Here is a 26,352-nt window from a genome sequence, read left to right as displayed (position 1 = left end):
TGGCCATAACTTTACACAGAAAAGATTAGTAAGTGATTTTATCACACTAAAATAATTTTTACACACACATTGTGGTGATACTTTTGAAACAGTGAGTATTTTAACACTTACGGATTAGTCCCCACTCACTTCCATTGTACGTGCCTCACTGTAACCTAAATTTGAGCTTTTTTTAAAGAAAAGCAGGGACAAATCTAAATAAATTTTTGTGGTAATCAATAGTATGCCACACATGCTGTCGATTGAGCTTAACCTGTATTGAACTCGGAACATTCCTTTAACTATGCACATGTTACACTTACTTTGATAACCAGACTGTGTCCAAATACTTTTTGCTTTCAGTATACTGTATGTGTTGTTTTATTGTTTAAACCCTAATAAACTTCTGAAATGTTTTGCTTAAAATGTGGGCTTGTGCTATCTTTCATTTAAATAAGTGGTTTCAGATGTTCTTATCTAATGCAATGATATTCATACATTTTTATGTGTGGCTTAGGTGTGCAGATAGTCTTTGTGGCAACTGCATATTTTGAGAGTAGAATATAGTGAAGATGGATGAACAGGCCTCCTTTTCAAGGCTGAATAAAAAGATTCGAAAGAATGTAATGTGTCCAAACAGGCACCAGAACGGGGACCAAGTTTCATACAGTTATCATAGACTCTTGGATAATTTTATTGGATTGTCCACAGATGGTCAGTATGTGGCAGTTAGTTTAGTCTCAGCAGACATAGAGTAGACGTTGTATGACAACCTTCCATTAATCCATAAATGTCTAAAAGGGAAATCAGAAAAGAGCATGTTCAAGGCCTGTTGTAATAAAAACCATCTTACTTTCTCTTTTGTTCTCGCTAAAATCAGATAAGACTCTCCGTATAAATGGTGGAACTAACTTAATTATGAAAATCCTCTCGACTGCATTGAAAATGGGCTGCAGTAACAGGGGAATAAAAGCTGTTAGCCAGACGCTCATGTGTGTGTCTGTGTGTGTGAGAGAGATCATATACCCACGGGGCTTCTCTGCAACTGTCTGCTGTAATATAAATCCCTATTGCACTTTGTATTTATCCATTTTTAATGAAGTGTCTCAGCTGTGTGTGTCTGTGAGATGAGAAAAGGAGAGAGGAAGGAAAGAAATATGTGGTGAGGCCTGCCAACAGCAGAGCAGAGAAAGCAAGCAGATAGGCCGCACAAGATCACCCTCTGACCTCTTGCGGATGCCCCTCTCTAAAAGGGTCAGAGGTGATGTGATGACATCACTGTCATGGATGGCATAAATTCAGGCACTTCTGTTATTCACCAAACTATTGCTATGGCTTGTCAGATGGTTGCATTAGGGGGAGGGGCATTCTCAGTCTAGAGAGCAGACAAACATTTTGGCATGCCCGAGTGCAAGATGAGTCAATAATATATTTATTAGAATATATATGGATATAAATATATATTTAGAATGCAATGGTAACACTTTACAATTAGGTTCCATTTGTTAACATTATTTAATGCATTAAGTATCATGAACAAATATATATTATTACAGCATTTATTAATCTTTATTAATGTTAGTTAATAAAAGTACAATTCTTCATTGTTAGTTCATGTTTGTTCATAGTGCATTAAGAAATGTTATCAAATGCAACTTTTGATTATTAAAATGTATTAGTAAATGTTGAAATGAACATTAACTAAGATTAATAAATGCTTAATAATACTGTTCATCATTAGTTCATGTTAACTAATGCTGTTAACTAATGTTAACAAATGGAACATTATTGTTAAGCGTTACCATTTCAATTTTACAAACATTTATAACATGTGAGGTAAAACGACTCAGTACAAAAGTCGCCTTTTTATCCATGTTTTATGATTTATAATGTATTTATAAATGATTTATTAGACATTAAGAACCCTTTTATAAACCCTTAACAAAGGGACCATTAATAGCAAAGTGTTCCCTGGTAATTTTGTCAAACTGAAAAGTACACTAGAACAAACTGTAGATGGCCTCAGAGCTAACTGGCATGGACTAAAAGCCACAAAACTCAAATTTTGAGTTCATTTTTCTCCATTTCTGATTTTTGTATGAAGGAATAAAGAGTCTAAACAGGTGGAGTGATGTGTTTAGTGGTGATGGGGCCTGGGTGGCTTTCATAAAGACTCTTTTTATGCAAATTACACATTGGCCTGCTAAACACAATCCAAAGAGGTGCATGGATGAACACATGAAAGCAGCAGTTAAACCATTTCATAAGCTGTTTATTAATCTAGTGAATTCATCTCTTTAATTTCTGCACAGCAGCATACAGGGAATTGTGACAAAATATAAATAAGAAAATTCAACAGTGTTTCTTTTTTTACTCTTTTAATTACAAACCTCAGTTAAAAGTGGCAAATTGTCTGATGTCTTCAACATTTGATTCTCTCTTTCTTTCACCATCCAAGAACGCAACATTGAACAACAACTTAAAATGTATGATATTGTTATTCATATGTACAGCTGTCATTTACAGTATTAGCTAAACAATGCTTAGAGCTTATTGGAATTTCACTTTCGTCTGTAGAATGCACTGGAAAAAAATACAATTATGTTATACAAAGATCAAAAATACTATTATAAACCCTTGTTATAAATGGTACACTATATTAATAAACTGCTGTTGACATTTTACATGTAAATACAAAATCCTGGTGAGGTAGTTCCCTCTGAAGTCACTTTTAAATGGTAAAATACTGAATAGACATCATTTAATTCTTTTTCCATTTTTTTTTTTTTTTTTCCAGCAATTATTTACAATACAGCAAATCTATGTTCCTTACTTCATTAAAACAGAATTCCTTTGGTAAACATAACTGTCAGAAATGTGCAGTCCTGCAAGTGTCAATTGTACATTCACAATAATTTTTGCTTTTTTTTTTTTTTTTTTTTGAATTTTTTGGAATTTATTCTTGTACATGATGCAAAAAGGGGAAAATTCATTGTTTTACAAAAAGCTTTTTTATTATTAAGAACATTCATTCGTGCTATATTTCACCTTGGACCTTTTGAGAATTCAAAAGTGATGTGTTTTTGTTTTGGTCGTAAACCTCTTTCCCTCCCCCCTTGCACACCCAGGATGTTTTGCACACCCAGCAGATCATATCGAGCTAAAGAGAGGCACCCATAGGAATTGTGTTTTTTTTTTTTTTTTTTTTTTTACTTCCAGTGTGTGTTCCCCTTACTCGGGGTGTAAACATCGAAAGGGCCCCTCATACGGTCATCTCTAAAAAAAAAAGTCTGGGTGAAAAAATAGCCTGTGGTCACATTTACATTAGAGTGTTCATGTTACAGAGTAATTACATGGTGTGTACTTACTGAGTAATACTAATGAGCAACATGTAGGCTACTTAAAATGTGGAGCTGCTTGTAAATTAACTCTGTTAGTATTATTACTATGGTAGTTAATTACATTTACATGTAATATGAGTAACATGGAACTCAATGATGTAAAATGTAATCTAGCCTATGTCTGGCTCTGTCAGTGGGGTTGGAAATAATTTGGCTGATTACAAGTGGGTAGATTTGGCTTGAACATTGGGGGGGGGGGGGGGGGGTTACAGTGTGAAGAATTTCCATGTTCCATTGATCATTTTATAAATATATTCCCTTCCCCTCCTGGAATCTACGTCCCTGGCTGATTATGAAGTTATGCTGAGAATGTGAACGCGCAACAGAGAGTCTATTGTGCTGCTGTGCGCGCCCGTATTAAATGTCAGGCCCCGGATTAAAAGAAATTATGGAGTGGACTTTAAGGGAAGAGCGGAATGGGACTTCCAACTTCGGTTCAGAAGCCTGTCAGTTAAATGAAGACATGTGGAACATTCGTAAAATCGCTTAATGGCAAAATAAACTTTGGTTCAAAAGACAAAACGAGGTGCAAGCTTGGCTTACAGTAAATCAAATACTTGAGTTCAACAGAAGAGCAGCTCCTCTGGTGTGTATATAAATGCCAACATTCACGTTTTCCATTTAAACAAAAATAACATCTTTTATTTCACAAAAACACGTGACTATGAATTGTGATTTTCAATGAATAAACATCTAAAAACTATGCGCGAAAAGGAAAAAAATAGATTTTTTTTTTCATGAATAAAGTATGCAATAAACTATGGAAATAAAGTATCTATAAAAATATAAGATTTTTTTTTTGTTTGCTTGTTTGTTTGTCTTTTTTTTTATTTATTTTTTTATTTTTTATTCTGAACAAAACATGGATATCGTATTTGTTTAATAAGTCCTGTTGCCTAGTAGTTAAGACTCAGAAAGCCGCAATCAGAACAGTCATCATCTGAAAGAAAATGTTCAGTGCAATAAATGTAAGTGTAGGCTATTTCATCAGTCTTTTTCAGAAGATTTTCACTCGCTTACCACCCACGGCTCTGCCTCCCTTCAGCACTCTCTGGGCAGGCTGGTCTTTGGAGAGAGGGCAGTATTTTATCGTATGCGCGTTATCCCCGTTGGCGCTGCATAAGGGGCACGTGTACGCCCGCAGGATCGGGCACACCACCCTCCCGTCCGGAGTTTTCAGGACGTGCGAGCCGTACACCTCCTCGGGCGCGCCGTTATTCCGACAGAAGACGCAGATCTTGGGCTCCTGCTTATTCCGCGCAGTTGGTTTCCTCATCTTCCTCTCCACGCCGAACAGGTCGAACCCGGAGAAGCCCCCTCCGATGCCCATCTCCCGTTCCTGGGAGGAGGACAGCAGCCCTCCCGTGCCCTGGTTCTGGTTCTGGAAGGGGCTCAGGATGGAGAAGCGCTCTTTCAGATCCAGGATGGAGATGGAGGCAGGCGGGGGGCAGCAGCAGGAGTCCAGGTGTCCTCCGCTTTCGCCTTCGCCGCCGGCCGCGATTACGCACGGGCACGGAGGCGTGTCGTCCAAGCCCAGCGTGGCTTTCAGGGACTCCGTGATGGAGTTGGGACTCTGGGGGACGCTGTGCTTGTTGTTCTTTGTGACCAGCGTGGACAGCCCGAGATAGTCATTCCAAAAATTAAAGGTGTAATCGTACGGGGAGCGCGCACTCAAGTAGTTGTGGTTCAAAAAATCCATGTCTTCTTCAGGAAAGATGCTTCTTGTGGATTTAAACAAACGTAAGCGTATATTCCGTCGGGTTTCTTTCTGTCTGCTCTCCAGGATCTATTGGGTAAGTGTGCTCAAGTCCAGTGCCTTTCTTGGGTATCTGCGTCTGAAGAACAGGCATCTGGTTATAAGGCTCCAGGAGAGGCAGAAGGAGGGCGGGGCTCTTTTTCAAACCAAGTTTCTAAGCAGCAGATCCACAGCATGTTTTCTCCAGCTTGACCAGTAGATCACTGTTCACCGCAGTGGAATGAGAGGACGCGTTGCTTATCGTAATACGCCCCATTACCATTGAGAAAGAGATTTTTATTTAGCTCTTTTGCCTTTATTAATTTATTTCAGTTTTGCACTATTTTATTTGCATGCAGTTAAGATGACAATGCTTTCTGGCAATAGGAATGTACTGTAGAAATATTTGGCAAGCCAATAAAGCATATTACAACTCAAAACTGAGTATGCATCTTTTTAAGTTCATATATGCCCTATATTATTAATGCTTTTTTTACATGCCAATAAAAAACTTCTTGAATCTTGAAAGTAAATGTCTCAAAGCATGGCTGCACACAGTTGCATAACGCGAGTTCTCATTCAACAGATGCAGCTCACGTCGTTCAACTGGATCAGATGCTCCTCTGGCAAAATATAAGGGGTTAATCATGGCAATCTATTTAAAGATCATGCATTATTACATCCGATTGCCTCTGTTGCCTCAACAACAACATGCAGATGCTCATTTAGTGTAAAATATGCTCTGTGTGCACTGTTGTGGTCTTATAGTGGAGTGAGCGAAGCTGCAGTTTAATCATCGTCAGGATTACGCGATGTGATCACATTACATGTGTGTCATTAGAAACAGAGGGTCGTGCGCGCACATGGGCTCTTTGTTCTTTGAAAACATGTCATGTGCGCACCTGCGGACCAGAGAGACCTTGGAGTCGATTTTACATTGTTGTAACAGGAGTGTCCTTTATTTAAACATGTTTTTCACTGACACATCTGAACATCTTTAACTTCAATCTGATGATATGTTGGGATTGACTTTACTGTTTTTTTTTATTTTTATTATTATTATTATTATTATTATTATTTCTGGCTCACAGATACAGGATTTGATATGCATGTGTAAATAATGGGCTAATAATTAGAAAAGTAAAAATAAAATAAAAATAGTCATTTTAATTAGTTCTCTTGAAATAGCCTACGTTTAATGTGTTCATCGACCTAATCAAAAGAGTTGTGACCCTCTGTTGTATCACAAACACGCTCTCTACAGAAAAGGTACTGTTGTCCAACAGGAACATTGATTTGGTAACCCTTGTTAACATTAATATTCCCTTTGTTAAGGGTTTATAAAGAGATTAATGACTAATACTATATGTCATACAAATACATTATAAATTATTTATTGCAAAATGCACAAAAAGGATCAACTTTCATCCAATACTTCTCAAACAGTAAGCATTGTAACTTACATGTTATAAATGCTTAATAATACATTTGTTCATACTTACAGTAATCAAAAACATAAAATGCCCTACTTCAGTATATCGTGATGCAGCTAAAATAGATTATTATAATTGAGATTAAAGGAGGGATTATGTGACTTTCGTATACAGTCTGCTTTGTGTTTATAGCCTATTAATTACTGTATTGACTCACTTGTGTTGTCACTTTCCTTGTCACGTTGATGTCAAAAGAATGGTGCTACCCCAAGTGCTGTCCCAACTTACCTTGTCATAGTTACCTAAAGTCCTCTGCAAAAACCCTTTTCAGGTCTTCATTCTCATTCACACCATATATCATATAATAAAGCATAAAGTCCGTTAAACCATACTGAGCTTTATGTACATGGTTTCTAATGTTGGCAACTCCTTAATAAATGCTTCATATGTGTCCACTTTACATTAAGGTACATTTTCATTGGTTGCTTATGTTGAATATGTTTTATTAAGCATTTATAACACATAAGGGAAAATGGCTTGCTATTTGGCAGGTTCTGCGTTAAAGTCACCCTCTTTATGCATGTTGTTATAAACACATATAAATGGTTTATGCATTTATATGATTATTAGTCACTAATGAACCTCTTTATAGTCCCGTAACAAAGGGCACATTAATGCAAAGTGTTACCATTGATTCTGTAAAAAAACAAACAAAAAAAAAACAAAAAAACAAAAACAAAACAACAACAACAACAACAAAACATTCTAGAAAAATTCCAACAAATCCTAATAGATAATGTATAGGTTTGTACTGCAACAGTGTGTAATTCATCCACTTATGTTTTATTTCTGGCATCTATGGGACCCCAAACATGGAAATACAATTAACAAACTTAAAACATAACATAGAAAGTGTGCGATTAACCTTATCGGGTTTGAATTTTGTTTATAATCGGATCTCATTAGAGTAGGTATGTAATACTAAAAGGGGGTCTCAAACAGAACATGTGGATTAAAATAAACCTCTCTCTGCTAACTGAAAATATGGATTATTGTTCATTGATTGTATTCTACTGCTAATATTATGTTGAAAAATTATGGTACATATTGTATTAGTAGGCTGGTTTGGAGGGGGAAAAAAAGCACCAGCAGTTGTGAAATCAGGCCCTTCTAAGGACTGTACATTCATTGCAATAAGGATTGTATGTCTTTTAGGACTAAATTTTATTTTACTGACACACTGATGTCAGTTAATTTGCTTGTATCCTGCAGTTCTTTTATGCTGCTCCTGCTGTGGCCTTGACTCTGTGTGGAAAGCTGAGATGGTAGAGGGTCATTGTTCGACAGGCTCTTGGCTCCGAGCAGCAACACTGGGCGGTCCTGGATCCAAAAATCACCCTGCACAGAAAGACGTGTAATGAGTGTCTCGCCAAATAAACTCATCTCTGTGTAAACAAAAGGATCATTTGCATTTTTTATATTTTGCTCAAGACCCCATGAAGCGAAGGGGGGACACAGGTGCAAACCATCTGATTTCTGCACACATAAATAATAGCCTGTCTGTCACAGAACATCTCTGTAATACTGTGCATTGTAGTGTATTTACTTATGTAAATAAATGTAATGATATTAAACGACTGATTAAAACTTGCTTAAAAAGACTTTTTAATTTAGATCTCGCAGATTGTAAGGCAGTGAGTAAAGAGACACATGCAGGACTCCAGTCCCACCACTGGAGGTCTGTGTGAGCTCAGTGGAGCTTCTAATTGGCATGACGTCATGGAGTATTTTGCAGTGCAGCAGCTTGTATAACAAGATCAAAGAACAATAGTGTAAACACACTTACACTCACTGTGGCCCTGGCAGCAATAGAACATAAAGGGCACAACTGCGTATTAGAATAGTATTCAAGAAAAATATCTGAGCAATTCCAACTAGAGGTACATTTTCATTCCTCCATCATACAGCCTATGTCTTAATATATTGGACGAAATGGTATGCGCACAATTATCAAAGAAATAAATCATATTAGTACATTTTCCTTTATCACAATATCAAAAATCCCAGCTAAGTGAACATAGGGTAATATAGGTTAAATCATTTTACTACTTTGGTTTGAGCAAATGTTGTCTTTTTAATTATAACATGAAAACCTGCCAGTTTATTACATATTTGGGGTGTTTCTTTACTGTTTAATTTCTCACATTAATCAGTCAACAATTTTTGTTTTTCCTGTGTCATCAATTTAGCCCTGTATCATCCTCCAGGTGACATCATTTTTGAAGGAATACAACAGCTGAAACATCAGTAAATATTAGCAATGTATTTGATGAATTCTGTGATGCTTTTTGACATTTGTTATAATAATTTATAATAATAATAATAATATATAATATTTATATAGCACCTTTTAGCGATTAAGCACAAAGTGCTGCACAGATTCAGCAGATCTAGTATCCCAGGGCAGGCTATTCCATAATCTTGGGGCTTTCACTACAAATGCTCTGTCACCTTTTGGTTTGCATCTGGAACTTAGAACAACCAACAGTTCACGACAAGAAGATCTAAGAGGTCTAACTGTTTCATAAGGATTTAAAAGTTCTGCTTAATAATCTGCAGCCATACCCTGTAATGCTTTATATGTAATTAATACAATCTTAAAATCAGCTCTAAAATGAATTGGTAACCAATGCAAAGAAGCTAAATCTGGAGTAATATGATTAAAAGACCTTGTTCGTGTCAAAAGTCCAGCTGCAGCATTTTGCACTGATTTTAGCCATGCTAAAGTGTGTTGATTTAACACTGAAAAAAAGGGCATTACAATAAGCTAAGCGAGATGAAATAAAGCATGAATAAACTTCTCTGTATCCCTAAAACTCAAAACCTGTCTCACCTTGGAAATGTTCCTTATCTGATAAAAGCAAGACTGAACTAACTTCTGGATGTAATATTCAAAAGTTGGTTTGTATCAAAATAGACTCCCAAATTTCTCAATACCTGCTGAATATTTGGGACAACCTAACTAAGAGCTTTTTTAGAATCATGGCCGATTATAACAACCTCTGTTTAATCAGTATTTAACTGAATAAAATTACATGCCATCCAATTTTTATATATATACTATACAAGCTTGAAGAACATTTAAATTAGTCAGATCATTGCATAAGTTGGCACTGTCATGTAAGCTGGTCTCCCAGCCTGGTCCAAACTAATGTCACTGTAAAATCGGAAACAGTAGGTTGATTTTTCTTGAACTAAAATCGGTCTGTGTATACCGAAATGTGAAACACTGCCCCCAGTGGCCAAAGCAGTAAGTGCTGTTGGGTGTATGGGCACGTGTTCCATTTTCTGGTTGTACTGTCCACGGAGGGGTGGAAAAAGCGGTTTGTGAAGAGAGTTGTTTTCAGCTGTACAGGCTGTAATACAGTGAAGAGAAATGGATATTTTATAAACTGAACCCCCCAGCACAAACCCCAAACCTAAACTAAACCTTCAGTGGAGTAAAAATGTATTGTTAGAGCAAGACACATGGGGGAGACACATGTCAATGTGAATGTCATCATTTAAATTTTAATGTAGAAATTCAGACGACGGTGTAATTCATATCAAAAGTCAGTCTCAAATTCTTAAACTGTACACTAAAACCACAGAAATATATTATTTAACTGAATTTAATACAATCAAAATAATTAACTGTATTTACAATTAACAGTCTTATTAACTGTATATTTTGTTAAACAATTAACTGGAGGCATTAGGATAAGCTGTCAAATATTTTGCTGCAGGGCTAACATTAGCTAACAAATAACAAATTTGATCATCAGCCATCTTTTAGTTATTTTCCTGGACTAGCGCGTTCCTGCGTGGCCACACCGATATAAAGATTTCAGCGTTTTTTACCTTCTATAAAACATCCGATAAAATAATCCCAGGTTAAGGCTAAAATGTTGTGAATCTGAACTGTCTGTGAGCCCTTTGCTTTAACAATCATTGTTTCTCGAGTTCTCCGTGTGTCTGAAGATGTTGGTCATGTGAGAAGAGACCAGAACAAAAGACGTGCTTCACAACATCAGATAATGCTGGCTGTTGCATATGGACGGATGCATGTGTTTCTTCAAGCATTAAATGATACACAAGCATGTAATATTGTGATTTGAACAGAGTGAAGGGGAGAAGATGTGTGTATTTAAGTGTTTTCGGACAATGCAGCCTCTCGTTTCGGAACGTATTTTCGGGAGGGGCATAAAAAATATATAATGTGAACAGATTATCCAAATTTTTAATTCAAGATAACAGGCTCACTAATGTCACTAGTTAGGGCTTTTCACACTTGAAATCTTTAATCCCGGGTTATTCTAAACCCTGAAAAATGAAACTAAATCCTGTGTTAACCTGTATCATGTTTCACACTGTTCATACTTTAACCTGGATTAAAAAATAATCCTGGGTATCACACTGTAGTTCACACTGTACATTCATAAACCCTGGGTATTTGCATATCTGCAGTGTCAACAACAATGATTGTATGAATACAGCTTTCGACAGACGTGCAACCTGTCAATGGAGCTGCTCTGCTCTTCTGTGAAAATTACAGCAAGCAAATCAGCTCTGTTTGTCTTTCAGCTTCTGAAATATACCACGAAAACAGGGAATACTGTCTCTTCATCATGCCAGTTAACGCGTTTGTCACCATTGTTTGACACTTTACCGGTTTACCTACAAAACACAAACACAGCGTGCCGTGAAAATTTCGGCAACAGTACAATGCGCATTAATATTTAATGAGGTAAGTACTGAGGCTTTATATGAATCGTTTTCTGCTGCTAAACAACTTTCTGAAACATTATAGCACCACAGTGCTAACCCTGCTCCGGATCTGGGTTTTATAACCCCGGGTAAAAAGCAATGCTAACCCCCTTTCACGTGTGAAATGTTGCTTTACCTGGGGTTAAAAGCGCGGTTTAGAATGAAGATAACCCTGGGTTAAGCGCAGTGTGAAAAGCCCTACTGTGTTGTATTTAGGTAGGTATTTCAAGTATTCCAATCAGTTTCTTACAATAATCTAAGATAGACTACAGCATACTGTATGTTCATGATTAATATTTCTTGATAATTAATGTGCACAGCTATAAATTTTCTGATGGGTGAATTTCGTGTGACGTCAGAGTGTAAATGCAGTTTAAGCACCCATCTCTGGGATCTCCAGTCTAGAGACATCCCTTATCCTGTGGGAATCGAAAGTAAACATTAAAGATGTCCATAGTAATAACTGATCCACAGTCAGACATTTGTCCTGAAAACGAATCATGTCCTAATAGGGTTTTACTTAATATCGCCATCTACTGTTGGACATGGTAAATGCATTCAGTCTGACTAGAAACAAGAAAACATATCCCCTCTGGAGATAAACAATGAATGACCAGAAGGGGGGATATCAATAGTAGAGGCAGGGAAATACTTCCCTGGGCAAATCGCACCCAAGTAAGAACATACGAATCACGCTCTCCATTGATTATGGGAACACGATTAATTTCTGGTTTCAATGCTTGATCCGAACCTGGGTCTCCCATACTACTGACGCAACATGCTTCCGGTCGCAAACATGGGAACACACTGGAGCTAATACAAACATGTCTGATAGGAGATGGTGCTTGTTAGTGAGTTCGGATAATTTGGCCGATCCTAGGATACCGGAACTCTTGGAAACAACATGCCGTGTTTTGGAGTTTCCTGCCACAGCGTGGGCAGAGGCCACATTCAACCATGCTGTAGTACAAAAGGGCTTCCTCTATTCTGATTAATTATATTCCTTCAGGAATGTGGACACTTGGTTCCTCCAGCACGGCTACCCTCACCATACACTGTACGTCTAATTAAAAGTGGAGGAGAGCTCTGTGAACTTCTGCCAGCGAGGAGGATTAAGTCTATTTAAAGAGGGAATTCAATGGAATGCCATACCTAACTGCTTATCCAAGCAGAAAGTGGTGAAGAAGATGTGCTTTGTGTAAATTTGCACTCGGCTTAGTAGCTTTTCATTTCTGTCGAGTACAACATTCTCTGGACTTTTGACCCCTTTGGTACTGGTTGAGATATTGGGCTGTGTTGTATGAAGAGGGCAACAGGTGCAGAGTCTTAATTCACAATGATCCTTTACGTGTTTGCAGAGTGCAGACAATAACACAATGTTATGTCTTGCTGACTTCAGAGTTGCACCTAAAAAGGTCTCAAACACAGTTAAATAATCAGATTGGTGTATGTGTAAGATCATGGCAAAAAAAAAAAAAAAAATAAATAAAATTGTCAGGAGATTAAGGAAGTCTAAGTTAAAGGTTTAAAGTGAAAACCTAAAGTATATTGTGAACTAGATTTTGACAAGAAAATGTGGGCAGTGTTTGCTTGTGTAAAGGTTGTTTCCATGATGCTATGGTGTTCTGGTTGGTCACCAGGGTGTTGCTATGCGGTTGCTAAGGTGTTCTGGGTTGTTGCTTTGGAGTTGCTATATGGTTTCTAGGTGTTCTGTGTGGTTGGAAGTAGGGCTGGGTATTGTTACAGATGTCCCAATCCAATTAGATTCTGATTCACAAGCTCTCAATTCCATTTGATTCTGATTCAGTTCTGATTCATTTGGGTATGTTTCAGTTATAATGTCCATATTGCTTACATATAAAAGACATTCTCTCTCAGCTAATACTGTAAATTTTACAGGTGACCTTCTAACTTGCAACATTATGAAAATATACATAACAATTGTGTTTTATTATTAGTTTTATTTAATTGTTTTCACATTTTAGCCATTTAAAGATTTACAAATCTATGTATTCAATCAATAAATATGTTGCTTGAAATTTAATGTATTACATTGCATTAAAGAAATATCACATGAGCAAGAGTGCTGTATGGCCATAGATCATATGCTGATATAGGGACATACAGCAAGATTGAGAGTGTGATATTGCTTTTATACAACAGTTCAATGAAAAAGTAATATATATATATACACTATTTGCAAGTATTCACTCTGACTTGTAGAACAAGTGCTAAAACTGTCTCTTTAAGAACAGCGGTTGTCCAGCGAGCATTTCACAGAAGTGTTTTGGGTTGAGCGCACATTAAAGAGAGTGTAATTGAGAAGTTTCTTTACCACATTCGTGCTATGTATGATTAAATTGAATGTTTCCATTTTTGTTGTTTTTAATCAACAACTGAATGTAATGAACAGAAATGGGATTAAAAGAGATATTATTAACCCTATAACACTGTGTGTATCAAATATGATACGCAATGTTTGATGGCTCCTGTTTCATTGTCTGTTCATGCTGATGAGCCAAACGACCTATGGAAGTAAGTTTCACATATTTATGGGACCATCTAGTGGTTATTTGTGAAAAAATTGGTTTCAGTGTTTATATCGATCTATTTAAAATGGTTTAAAATTGTACTTAATAAAGTAAAAGTGACAGTAATGTCTATATTGTTACTGATATTTAAAAATGAGTATCTGAATGTCAGCAAATTGTGCTTGGTTAAAATTTTGTATATTATTTTATTTTAAGCCAATTGAAATAAAAATGTATCAAATTTGTTACAACAGGCTTTTGAGGTATATCTCTCAATCACAATTTAATTCCATTCATACCCACTATAAAAAAATAAATAATAATAATTAAAATCACAGAGCTTTGAAAATTCTGATATACATATACTTTTTATAAGACATATTTAAAGAGTGAAATAATATTTCTGTGTATTTTCATGTATGCAGCCTGCTCTCTCATTATAAAAATCTCATTATTTTACATTTCAAGCTATGATGATGTCATCTTACCATACGTTCCGGAGACCCAGCGAAAAAGTTTTACAATTTCCCTTTTATAAATGTCAATATAGTGTTTGGTGCATAAAATACATATGATAAAAAAATTGTTTATTGAATAAAATAATATTTCAATCCACATTTAAAGACCAAGGAGAGGAAGATTTCATGGCCAAACTCTCAAACAATTGGTATCTCTGAAAAGCCCAGGGATTCCTCTGATAATACCCCAAGATTTACACTGTATCATGTATGGGCTAAGAAAAACTTAAGTAACAAATGTCCTACACAAAAATGAATGGCTGGGCCTCAGGAGGATAATGACCATTAAAGCCTAATGTATCAAATATGATACATAACATTAAAAAATTTTTTTTACAATTTCTTCTTATAGTTTCTCTAATGGTACTAAACTAACAGATAAATGTCCAAAAATTTGAATTTTCATATGTCAGGCATTACTGGGTTAAATGATAAAGGGATTGCATGGATCTTGTCTTTGGACACACATTACAGGGGACAAGTCAAACCAATCTTTTACTCTCAACATGCAATAAAATGATCTCTGTGCTGAATTTCTTCACCACTATACTACTCCATCACTGGTGAGTAAAATCTGAAAATTTTAGCCAGTGGCTTTTCACAGACATCTTTACCCTTACAAATAATCTACAGTTCTGGCAAACTAGCCGCAAACCTGCCACAAATTTGCCACTCATTATTTTCACATGCAAATGAGCTTGTGATTCGCCGCAAATGTTTGCCAGAAGTTTGCAGCTCTTCACCGCTAGTGGTGAACCTGCAGCAAATCTTTGGCAACAATGGACAAATTGCCGCAAGTTTGCCATAAAGCTTATTTGCATGTGAAAATGCTCAGTGGCGAATTTGTCGCATGTTTGCGGCACTTAGTCACGCTTAGTCATCATGGTCGAGTTAGGTGCCAAAAATGTAATATAGGGTACTTTTATGGCACATTTATGGCAACAAATTCCTAACCATAAGTACCCTAACCCGAATATTAGTAGAAGTTTGCCTCACAGTAACTATTAATTTGAGAGAGAGAAAAAAATAAACAAACTTAACTTACAACTTGTAGCCTATTGCAAGTGCATCAGAATGGTATTTTACAAATTAGCAGTAAAAGTTAAAGTCAAAATCACTGTGGCATGATTCTTAAGGGTTTATTCATGCATCAGAAATAAACAACCGTCATTACTGTGCAACATTCATAAAGCTGCAACATTACATAATAGGACAGGATGAGAAATTAGAACAGTCTCGGTTACTCTCTCGGTATGACTGTCTGATTTATCGGCATCATCTATTATGCAGTGGTATATCCAACCGGGAGTCTCTATGGGGCGCTGCTCTCTATAGCACCAAATGATGCAGTACTTACCAGAAAAGGTGCGGAAAGAATCTTATCGGGATGGTTTCTGCTCCGTCAAGAGTTTCTGGCTTTACTTTCTTACCCTTGAGTTGACAGAATCGTTTAAAGAGTTGCAGAGCTGTGTAATAAGTTTCTAGTATCTCTCTTAGCCCTCTGGGTATGTTCAATATTAGTAATGATTGAAGATCTGGGGGGCTTCTTCGTATCACAATCTGCTGTGACTAAAATATTAATGGTCACATTATTACTTAATTTAGTTGTGACTCCAAGGATTTAATATCCATCCATTAAACGGCGCTAATTCAGCCACTTTCTGGGGAAAGGCTGCCCGCGTTGAACAGGGAATCACATTAGCCTGTGAATGATCTATGGCGCCAGTATGGCATCTATTGCTACAAACTGATTTAGTGGTTTGAGCTGACAAACCGATGAGTGCACAAGCAGTTGCTCACCAAGGAAAACATTTACTTTAACTGAGATATATTGTTGTGCCCATAACTTGGAGTGTAATGCAAGCATTAGCTTGATGCATAACCTGACTTGAATATGCAGGTCTTGCTCTAATTGCAGCCCAGTCAACAGAAGTTGACAAATGGGCCTTAAAGCACTTAATAAATATTAGTTTTCTGCATTTGCAATCTTTCTAGTCACATTTAGCTCGTATACTGAATGAAGAGACAAGTTTGCTGAGGTAAAGAACTGTAGCAATTGTGCTCAAGAGCATTATAAACAAACAAAATGGTCACCGTAAATGAGAATTCAATGATAAGGTCCTTTAATAAGGTGTCAGGTCACTTGATGTAGTGGTGCATTGTCTACCATACTGTAGAAAAGTTAAACCTAAACCAGCCTACACTGGTTTGCTCGTCTTAGCCAGCTTAAACTCGTTTGCTCGTCTCCCAGTCTGACCAAGTTTGTCTTCAGCTGGTTTAGCGGGTTCCCAGCTAGTTCTCAGCCTGACCAGCTGAAAGTGGCCCAAATCTCTCTAAAACAAGCAAACTGACAAATAGCAATTTTTTTGAGCATGTACTGATTGCATTTAGATCATATATTGAACACAGGAAGAGGTTTGCTGAGTTAAAGCACTGTAGCAATTGTGCTCAGGAGCGCTATATAAACAAACAAAATGGCCACCAAAGATGAAAGTTCACATTCAATGATTAGGTCCATTAATAACATGTCTGGTCACTTGATGTCAATTTTGTATTGTCAACCATAGAAAAGTTAAGTGAAAAGTTAAGTTGTTTAGTATAGTGCTGTCATTTTACAATTTAAATGTGGAAAGTGCATTGCATATTTGCAAAAAAGTTTAGTAGCAATTAAAGATCATTCAATTTCAGGTCAGGACTACTTCAGAGACGTCCCAGTCACCAGATGAGACCTCCAACACTTCTGATGAAAAGGACTCCTTTTCAAGTATAACACACACACACACACACACACATACACACACACACACAGTGTTATTGTGTATGCCAGTTTTTCTTAATAAAAAGCTCTAAATTATCTGTGTGCCTGTTATATTAGACCACTATCTCCTTAAATGTATATATGCAGGAGGATAAAGCATATTGAATTGCAAAAAAGTATTAAACAAAATCCTTAAAAGGATAGATTACCCAAAAATGCTTTCATCATTTTCTCACCCTCGTTTCATCCCAGATGTGTTTGACTTTCTTTTGCAGAACACAAAGATTTTAGAAGAATATCTCAGCTCTGTTGGTCCATACAATGCAAGTGAATGGTGGCCAGAACTTTGAAGCCCAAAAACCACATAAAGGCAGCATAAAAGTAATCCATACAACAAGTTTTCAGAAGTGATATGATAGGTGTGGGTCAGAAACATATCAATATGTAAGTCCTTTTTTATTTTTAAAAAACCTAATTAATATCTAAATAAATAAATATGTTTTGGATTTAAAATATATAAAATAATATATATATGTACAATCTATATATATATACACACACACACACACACACACACACACACACATTATATGTAGTTTGAATCAGGTATGTAAGCAAAAGATGTCATGTGTTTTTTTTTTTTTTTTTTTTTTTTTTTTTTTTGCTGTTCTGACTACTAACAACAAAACGGATTTGAGACTAATTGAGCAAAAACAAATTTTTTTGCTGCCTGTCTGAACAAAGCCAAAGAGTGCCCAATGCTACAGTATTTACAGAGTTTGTTCAAAATGGAATGAAAATAAAGACGACATGCAAGGACAGAACACTGGTGCTCCTTTTTCTCATATCCAAAATAATTTCCCACATGAAATTGCATATTAGCTCTCAGATAGCCCTTTATAATAGCACACATTTGTTTGCTGCATATTCGAGGTTCTGACTGAATGATCATAACTGTCTGGGTGTGTGTTGAATGGAGCCAATAAAGCAAGTGGGTCGATAACACACAAACACACACTGATGCACAGAGCATTAATGGCATTTCATTATGGCATGCTGCACCGATGCTGCACAGATCGGCTGTGTTATTTCACAGACAAATCAGAATCAGAATGAGCTTTATTGCCAAGTATGCTTCACTGATATACATATAGAACTGACACAATGCTAAACTGCCAGCAGGAGGTGAAGCCACCGGAAGTGTTCGAGCGGCCATCTTAGTATGCTCAAACTATAAAAAAATATAGTGACATAAAAATAAAACATAAATAAAAAGAGAAATATACAGTAGAGCAATAATGTTGTTCGAGTATTTTATATACAGATATACAGTTATGTGCAGGTGATGTAATGTATTGAAGAAGAGGTAGGATATGATAAATAAAAATATAAATGAAATATAGATATAAGTAGGAATGGATGGACTGAATATTGCACATGGTTGTATTAACCAAAGGAAGGTATTTGGGGGCAGTTTTAACTGTTCATGAGGTGGATGGCCTGAGGGAAAAAACTGTTCCTGTGCCTGGCTGTTCTGGTGCTCAGTGCTCTGTAGCGCCGGCCAGAGGGCAACAGTTCGAAGAGGAAGTGTGCTGGGTGAATGGGGTCAAGAGTGATTTTACCAGGCCTTTTCGTCATTCTGGATGTGTACAGTTCTAGCAGGGTGGGTAGGGGAGCGCCAATAATCCTCTCGGCAGTCATAACTATCCTTTGAAGTCTTTTGCTGTCTGACTTAGTAGCTAAACCAAACAAGACAGTTAAAAATGTAAATGAGCTGGCGTTCTCGCATGAAAAAGTTGATTTATTCTGCTGTTTGTTTCTTATTTGAACATGATCATGATGCGTGCGATTGTTTTAAATGCAGAGGATGTGTAAGGCATATTGGTTTGTTCTCCACTCATGCATGATTTCCTAACGACTCCACTGCAGAGATCATGCCTGCTGTTATAGAGACGTGTCTGCACTGCAGATGTACCATAAAAAAACTCACATCTTGAAAACAGCGCTCTGCCAATCTTCGCCCTTTGAATCAGTTTACTTGTGTCTTTAAGGAGCATCTGAAAGTCTATACCTGCAACACTCCATCTCGGAGAGCAGAGCCATATGTTCAATATGTTAATTAAAATGTTACGAGCTTTTGCAGCACCACAGTGAAATCAGATTTCATATAATGTAGGCTATTAATATTCCAATATGGCAGGAGGTGTAGGAAATACAGGCCTGGGATCAGCCGAGGGGAGAGAACTGCAAAATAACAGCGACACATTCATTCATCCTTATTTTTGCTCTTTTCCTTTTGTTTGATTGTGTTGTCTGGCACATGTACCTAATAACACAACCAAACATCATGAATTCCTTTCACAAGTCACATAAGTGGCTTTCCCAGCAGTGATTAAAAGCTCAGACCTGTTTGCGTACTTCACCTGAAAATAACTCTTAATTGGACCAGCTGTGTCTCTGTGAACTGAATAGGCTTTCCTGTGGTGTTTGCTAAGGCAAACCTCACTATAATTATAACTCCCAACCCTACTTACCAAACGTTTTGTGCAGCGGACATAGACAATACCTCAAATCATGCAGCTTGTTGAGGAGAGATTTGCTATTAATTTCCTTAGTGATCTGACATCCGATTTTTGCCTGGTAGTTGAAATAATGAGCAGAACAATACCCAGAACATCCTATCAACTATACGGCAACCACCCAGAACAACCTAGCAACTGCATAGCAACACCCTGGCAACCACCCAGAACACCCTGTGGTGTTGATACATTTTAGAGTGAGAATTTACATTAATGTTCCCTTTGAAAAGGGTTTGTAAAAGGGCTCATTAATAACTAATAATTCAATAAAACAACTATATTATAAAGCATTGATATGCACTTATAACAACATGAAAAAAAAAGGGTTACTATCATGTACTTGCCAAAAAGTGACCCTATTTTCATCACATGGTATAACTAACACTTATTCAACATAAGTAACCTATGGCAATGTACATTAATGTAAAGTAGACACAAATGAAGCATTTGTTAAGCAGTTAGAAATGTTAGTATGAATAAGTGTTTTTATTAAACTTTAACAGCATGTAAGTTAAAATGCTAATTAAAGTCGCCCTTTTCAATCATGTTATTATAACTGCATACTGAATAAATTATTTGCATTTGTAAATGACTTATTAGTCATTAATGAACCACTTCATAAACCCTTCACAAAGGGAACATTAATGTAAATTGTTACCAAATTTAGTTACATACAGTATGAAGTTGTGTTTTCAGTTCCAAATAAAATTGCAAGATGTAGAGTGTAACAGTGTGATTCCGGAAGTAAAAATACCATTCCAAATTCCATTTTTGCCATAGGGAAATTGATTTTAACGTTACCGTATAAAGGTTTAAAGACAGACCTACTGTGAGCTCTGGGGTTGTTAATCGATGGTATATGATTATGTTGAAGCCATTAATCTGCGTTTATTCAACTTTTAAAAATAAAATAAATAAATAAATAAACAAACATGTTTAATAGTGAAATTCCTGGTGAAGAACTACACTACCCATGATCCTGAATTGCGCACCAAAAGAGCTCTGCAGTGACCGCCCACTTTCATGACACACTGTGAATATATTTCTGAATATTTTAAATAAACTTAAAACAACTTAAAATGAAGAGATTTGTATATTTTAATAGTTAATTTGATTGTGTCATTAACAATGCTTCATGGGATTGTAGTTCTTTCCCTCATGGAAAAGTACAAAGTTGATCTGATTTTTAAAATCTTTTTTTGCTTCATATTAAAAGACCATGTTGTGATTCACCTAGGATATAGTTGGTTTCGTTTATGGCTTAAAACTCTTTTATACATGATTTTAGCAAATTATGGAAAAATACTACTGGAATCAAGACAGCTGAAAATGTGGATGGGCACTACTGCACTCTAACAAGGTAAATATAAAAATCCATATGCATGGCAATCCTGGAAATCGCTAAATTGCAGCTATGGCATTCCTCCAGGTAATTTAGAATTCTTCAAAGCTCAGTGCATTTTCCCATCTAATGCTCTGTTGTCAAGCCTGTTTAAAAATGGCCCTTGCTGTTTTCTCCCTCTCGCCTTTCTCTCTCTCCTGTCCTTTAATGCATTGTTTGAATTTGCTTCACTTTAATCCTCACAGGGCTGCCACAATGCACCTGACACTCTCACAATGGAGCTTTTGTTACCTTGGCTTAGACAGGGAAGGCAGCTAACCTTTCCCCCCTGCTCCTTTCATCTTCCTCACACAACAACCTGAGCTCCGAGCTTGGACGCTTTTACTAACAATCCAGAGAGTTTTTCTTTAGAGACAGGGAAAGAGAGCTCAGTCCAGAGAGTATGCATCTAAATTACAGACTACAGGCCTGAACACTTTTTGGAGTGGAAGTGTGAATGTCTTAGGGAATGGCTGCATGTTAAAGTTTTATAATTCAAAAAATTCATGAAATGAATTATACAATTTTAATATGTAGCCATACCCTGTCACTCAGGTGTTGGATCCCATACAAAAAACTAGAACACTGCCATGCTTTAAGCTGGTTAGGATGGTTTGTTTTTATGGTCATGGGCACTTTTTAGCTGGTTAGGCAAGCTTAAGATAGTTTTTGGATTGTATAATCAAAGCTTTATTCATCTACCATAATAATGCAATTTATTTCAAACTGAATATCAATCCGTATTATATATTTATTATATACCCTAAATATAACATTTATTAATATTGGAATTATTAAGCATTTTTTAATATGAATTATCTTTATTTGGGGGCCTTTTTAGCAAATAGTGATGAATGCGATTAATTGTGATTAATCTGATTAATTAATCGGCATGTCATGTAATTAATTTGATTAAAAAACTGTATCGATTGATAGCCTTATATTGGAATATATATATATATACGTCTCTAAAGCAATGTCTTCTTATAAATAGCAAACATATACAATTCATTACAAGTTTATATAATGAAAGTTTTATAAAAATGCACAGAATATAATGGAACACATATTAATAATGTAGATTTTGAGATATTAAGAAATTTCCCATGTAATTTTGCTTAACAGGGTGTAATTTTGCTGGAACAGACCATAGGCGTAATGCAAATATATAATAAAGGTAGCAAATATATGAAAATATATAATAACCATTTTACAAGCTTGATTTGTAATGCCTTATAACCACTTAAACATATCTTATGGACATTTATAAGACATTGATTTTGTCACTTAACTTAAAGCATTCCTGATATTCCTATATATTTCATTCCTATATATATTATACATACATTATAACTTCTACAGATGCAATTTGATGTTGGTCATGTAATAATGCATTATATTTTAAAGTATAACTATGAATATTTAAGTATTATAATTGTGGTTATAATTATTTATGAGAAGTTTTAACATATTATGAGGTGTATTATGAAACATTACAAATGCATTACAATGGATTTATTATGCCTTTACAATGCATTATAAATACGGCTTCATAGCAGTATAACAAAAGTTTCATGCACCCACACAACTGTTTTGATTGAAAGTTTTCCTAATTACTTTAGTAATCTAACAGAGAGAACCTTTCACCATCTCACCATCTTTAGTGCTCTGACCACCCCATTTCCCCTCCCAGAGGAAATCTATTTACCTGTGTGTGTGTGTGTGTGTGTGTGTGTGTGTGTGTGTGTGTGTGTGTGTGTGTTTCTTCATGGATGATGAAGTTCTATATGACAGTTTCTTTTGGAATCTGAATTTTGTGGAAAGAGTATTATTGAATTTGAATGTGTGTGTGTGTATGGAGGCAGACTGCAGCTGAGCTCTCATACTTGTCTCTCTCTCTAATGAGGACCTTTTCCAGATGAAAGCCTGTTACCTCTGCTGTTTCTGTCATAACCCATTCCACCTCTCTCATTGCCAATCGAGGCCAGCTGAAACCTCTCCAGGGCTCTGCTAGTCTAACAATACAACTGCCCCATTTCTGCAATGTCCCTACTGCAAGACCTAGTTCCCAAAACATGAGAATATGCACATGTACGATCTGAACAAGGTGCATATATAATATACAGTAGTTAAAGTGTTTTTGGATTTAAGGTCTGTTCACCAGTAGGCTATCGGCATAAAATCTGGTCCCTCTTGCAGCTTATACTGGCCACTTAAGTTCAAAGTACATTTAGGTTTTTACGAGTACGCTAGCATATGCGTACAGTGGACCACACTAGCCTTTCATAGTACTCCATTTGACTGTGTGTGAACACAGGCGGTCGACACATGCATGCTACAACAGCAATGTGATACTGGACCTTCTCCTCAAGAGTTAAGACCAACACTGTAAATTCTTGGCTACTAGTTGCATAACTTTCACATTATATTTTACAGTAGTATTTCTACAATTTGTTACAATTTATTGACAACTGTATACTGTGACTTCACAGTGAACAGGACCAAGAAATTACTGTAATGTAGCAGTGCTGTATTGTTTTTGCTTGTTTGTTTGTTTGTTTGTTTTTTTATCTACAGTGTTCGTTAATTGTCACCATGGTTGAGTTTTGTATGCTGAGTGTTGGTATCTGTGCTTGCCTGATTGACAACTCATGATAAAAAGTTCAAAAGCAATAAAACTAATCATATTATAGCCTAGCTTTGTTAACATCCCTTCCTCACTACTCAGTTAAACTGATATTATTTATTTACTTTAACACGCATCATATAGTATAGATTACACATTATGGTCCGACATAAAGTCAACCACTAAACTTTCTCCATATATCACAGTACAATAACTTGTGTTCTTATTTGCACCAACTAGGAGAAACTCAATTAGAAATAAACAAGACAATGTTCCATCCAAATGAAACACTATTATCCCACAATGCAAAGCGATATTCTAATTTTGTTTTTCACAGTAATTTGTTGTGTTGTGACAGAAAATGACCTAGCCTGCATTGATTGATTGATACTGAAAACAGTATTTTATTGTAAGAAATTACTGTTAAATCTTGTAAAATCCTGGCAATTTTTTACAGTGAAGGTTATTATCGTAAGCTAAAACGAGAACAGAGGCAGTGCTAAGGTCAGTGGACATTCGGGGCTTAGCCCAGACCTCTGTGGATATGGGGACATACTTTGATGAAATATCGGAATATAATACACTTTATAATACAAATTTGAATACATTTATGAGGTCTCATTTACGTATATAGTAAACGAAAAAAGTCTCACTAACTTTTGTCTTAACTTTAGCATACGCTTGAAGATCAGAAATTGCATGCTTTTAACACCTATACTTTAAAAAAAATAAATAAAAACACTATCTTGTCCCTTTCAGCTTTCCGTAGTTTGACACATTGTGTATGGCTGTATACAATTTTCATTTTATTCATCAGGTGCTTAAGTTAATTTACATGAAAGCAGGTTGTAAACAGGCTAAATAGGTACTAGAGATGAAAAATAATAGCCAGATCTGCTAAAGTTAGCTAGGTTTATGGCATCGTGTCTTAATAAAGAGTTTTGCTAAACATGCAAATGTCCTGGCTCGTGACTTTAAACGTAGCAAATTCTTTGAGTTCATCTGTATATATTACTCCTTGTTTTCAGGGTTATACATCTAAATATTTGGTACTCACTGCATCTGGATGGACCAACTCAACGCAGTTTCCAAGACACACAGTCGCAATCGCATACCGCAAGCTCTATTCTTGCATGTGCACACAAAGACTACGTGATAGCTGGAAAGCAGCTGCTGAAAAGACAGCTCATGGGTACAGAATTGAGTCTGTATTTGGTGTTATCAATAACATAGAAAGACAGGAATCATTCATTTATATATATTACCCTAACTTTAAAATGTAATGTTAAAATAATGAATTGTAATATGATTTCATATCAACTTGATACCTAAGCAGCAGTACTTCTGATGTCACTACAAAAAGATGATCAAAACATTCGGGGCTTTACGGCAAACATTCATGGCTTAAGCCCTGGTAGCCCAGCCCTGGAGCCACCCATTGACAAGATGGCCAAAACTGAATGACCAGGTTATCCCATCAATGGATTTTTTCTTCCCTGACGGCACGGGCATATTCCAGGATGACAATGCCAAGATTCATAGGTCTCAAATTGTGAAAGAGTGGTTCAGGGAGCATGAGGAATCATTTTCACACATGAATTGGCCACCTCAGAGTCCTGACCTTAACCCCATTGAAAGTATTTGGGATGTGCTGGAGGAGACTTTATGGAGTAGTTCGACTCTCCCATCATCAATACAAGATCTCAGCCAAAAATGTATGCAACACTGGATGGAAATAAATGTTGTGACGTTGCATAAGTTTGTTGAAACAATGCCACAACGAACGTGCGCCGTAATAAAAGCTAAAGGCGGTCCAACAAAATATTAGAGTAAGTGACTTTTGTTTTGGCCAGGCAGTGTAATAACGTGTTGGACTAATGGAATTGGGTTGTGTGACTTCCTATCATTCCAATTCAAATACCAATTCAACTTCCTGTGGGGAGTGGCCAATTCAATTCAAGTTCCAACTCTTGAATTGACAGGGAGACAATTCTGAAATTCAGAATTTTGCGTAACCCTGCTACTAACCACTACAGGTGAGTCACTAGCTTTACAGCAGTTGACAATATACTCCAACATGCATAAAAATTGAAATAACTTCACAAAATTACATTGAATAAATTATTATTCAATCTACTGCTATCTTTGATATCAGCACGCCCCTTCAAATGAGTTTTCCACTGCTACATACAACTTTGAAATTATATTATTTCCATCTCCACATGAAGGCCACATAATGTGTTCCAATATGGAAAACCGACATGGTGAAATGATTTAGCACAAGACTTTTTCTTGTACTATAATGGATTGCAGACCATAATTGATATCAAAGCGTTTAAGCAGAAAAATACTTTTCCCCTGGTGGAAAAATCTGGTGAACATATCTCTCTATCTGGTCTCTCTATTTTTTCTTTCTCCCCCATACCATATTTATCTCTTTCCTCTGTGTTTTTGTGTAACCTCCACCCCCACCTGAATCCTGCCGCTGTCCATCACCTGTTCCGCTCCATTTCAAGCGGCTGATGTTTCCATAAACATCCTCTCTTTTTCCTCACTCCAGCTAGGCTGAATAGCTTTATTTGCTGCTGTTTCTCGCCACAGTTGG

At 36.4% G+C, this 26,352-nt stretch overlaps 1 protein-coding gene across 1 annotated transcript; it reads right to left on the bottom strand.

Annotated features, from left to right (window-relative positions):
* Positions 1 to 2,230: 2,230 nt before the first annotated feature.
* Positions 2,231 to 5,468, bottom strand: LOC127418348 (nanos homolog 1). Its single transcript, XM_051658936.1, has one exon. It carries the CDS (start codon positions 5,077 to 5,079, stop codon positions 4,378 to 4,380), a length of 702 nt encoding a protein of 233 aa, XP_051514896.1. The 5' UTR covers positions 5,080 to 5,468; the 3' UTR covers positions 2,231 to 4,377.
* Between the last annotated feature and the right edge of the window lie 20,884 nt (positions 5,469 to 26,352).

This window comes from Myxocyprinus asiaticus, chromosome 27 (assembly GCF_019703515.2).
Source record: "Myxocyprinus asiaticus isolate MX2 ecotype Aquarium Trade chromosome 27, UBuf_Myxa_2, whole genome shotgun sequence".
Lineage (NCBI taxonomy): Eukaryota > Metazoa > Chordata > Actinopteri > Cypriniformes > Catostomidae > Myxocyprinus > Myxocyprinus asiaticus.
This window is presented reverse-complemented; position numbering and strand designations above follow the sequence as displayed.

Excerpts from the sequence above, each read along its gene's own strand:
- LOC127418348 (XM_051658936.1), bottom strand. The coding sequence starts at position 5,079 with ATGGATTTTTTGAACCACAACTACTTGAGTGCGCGCTCCCCGTACGAT.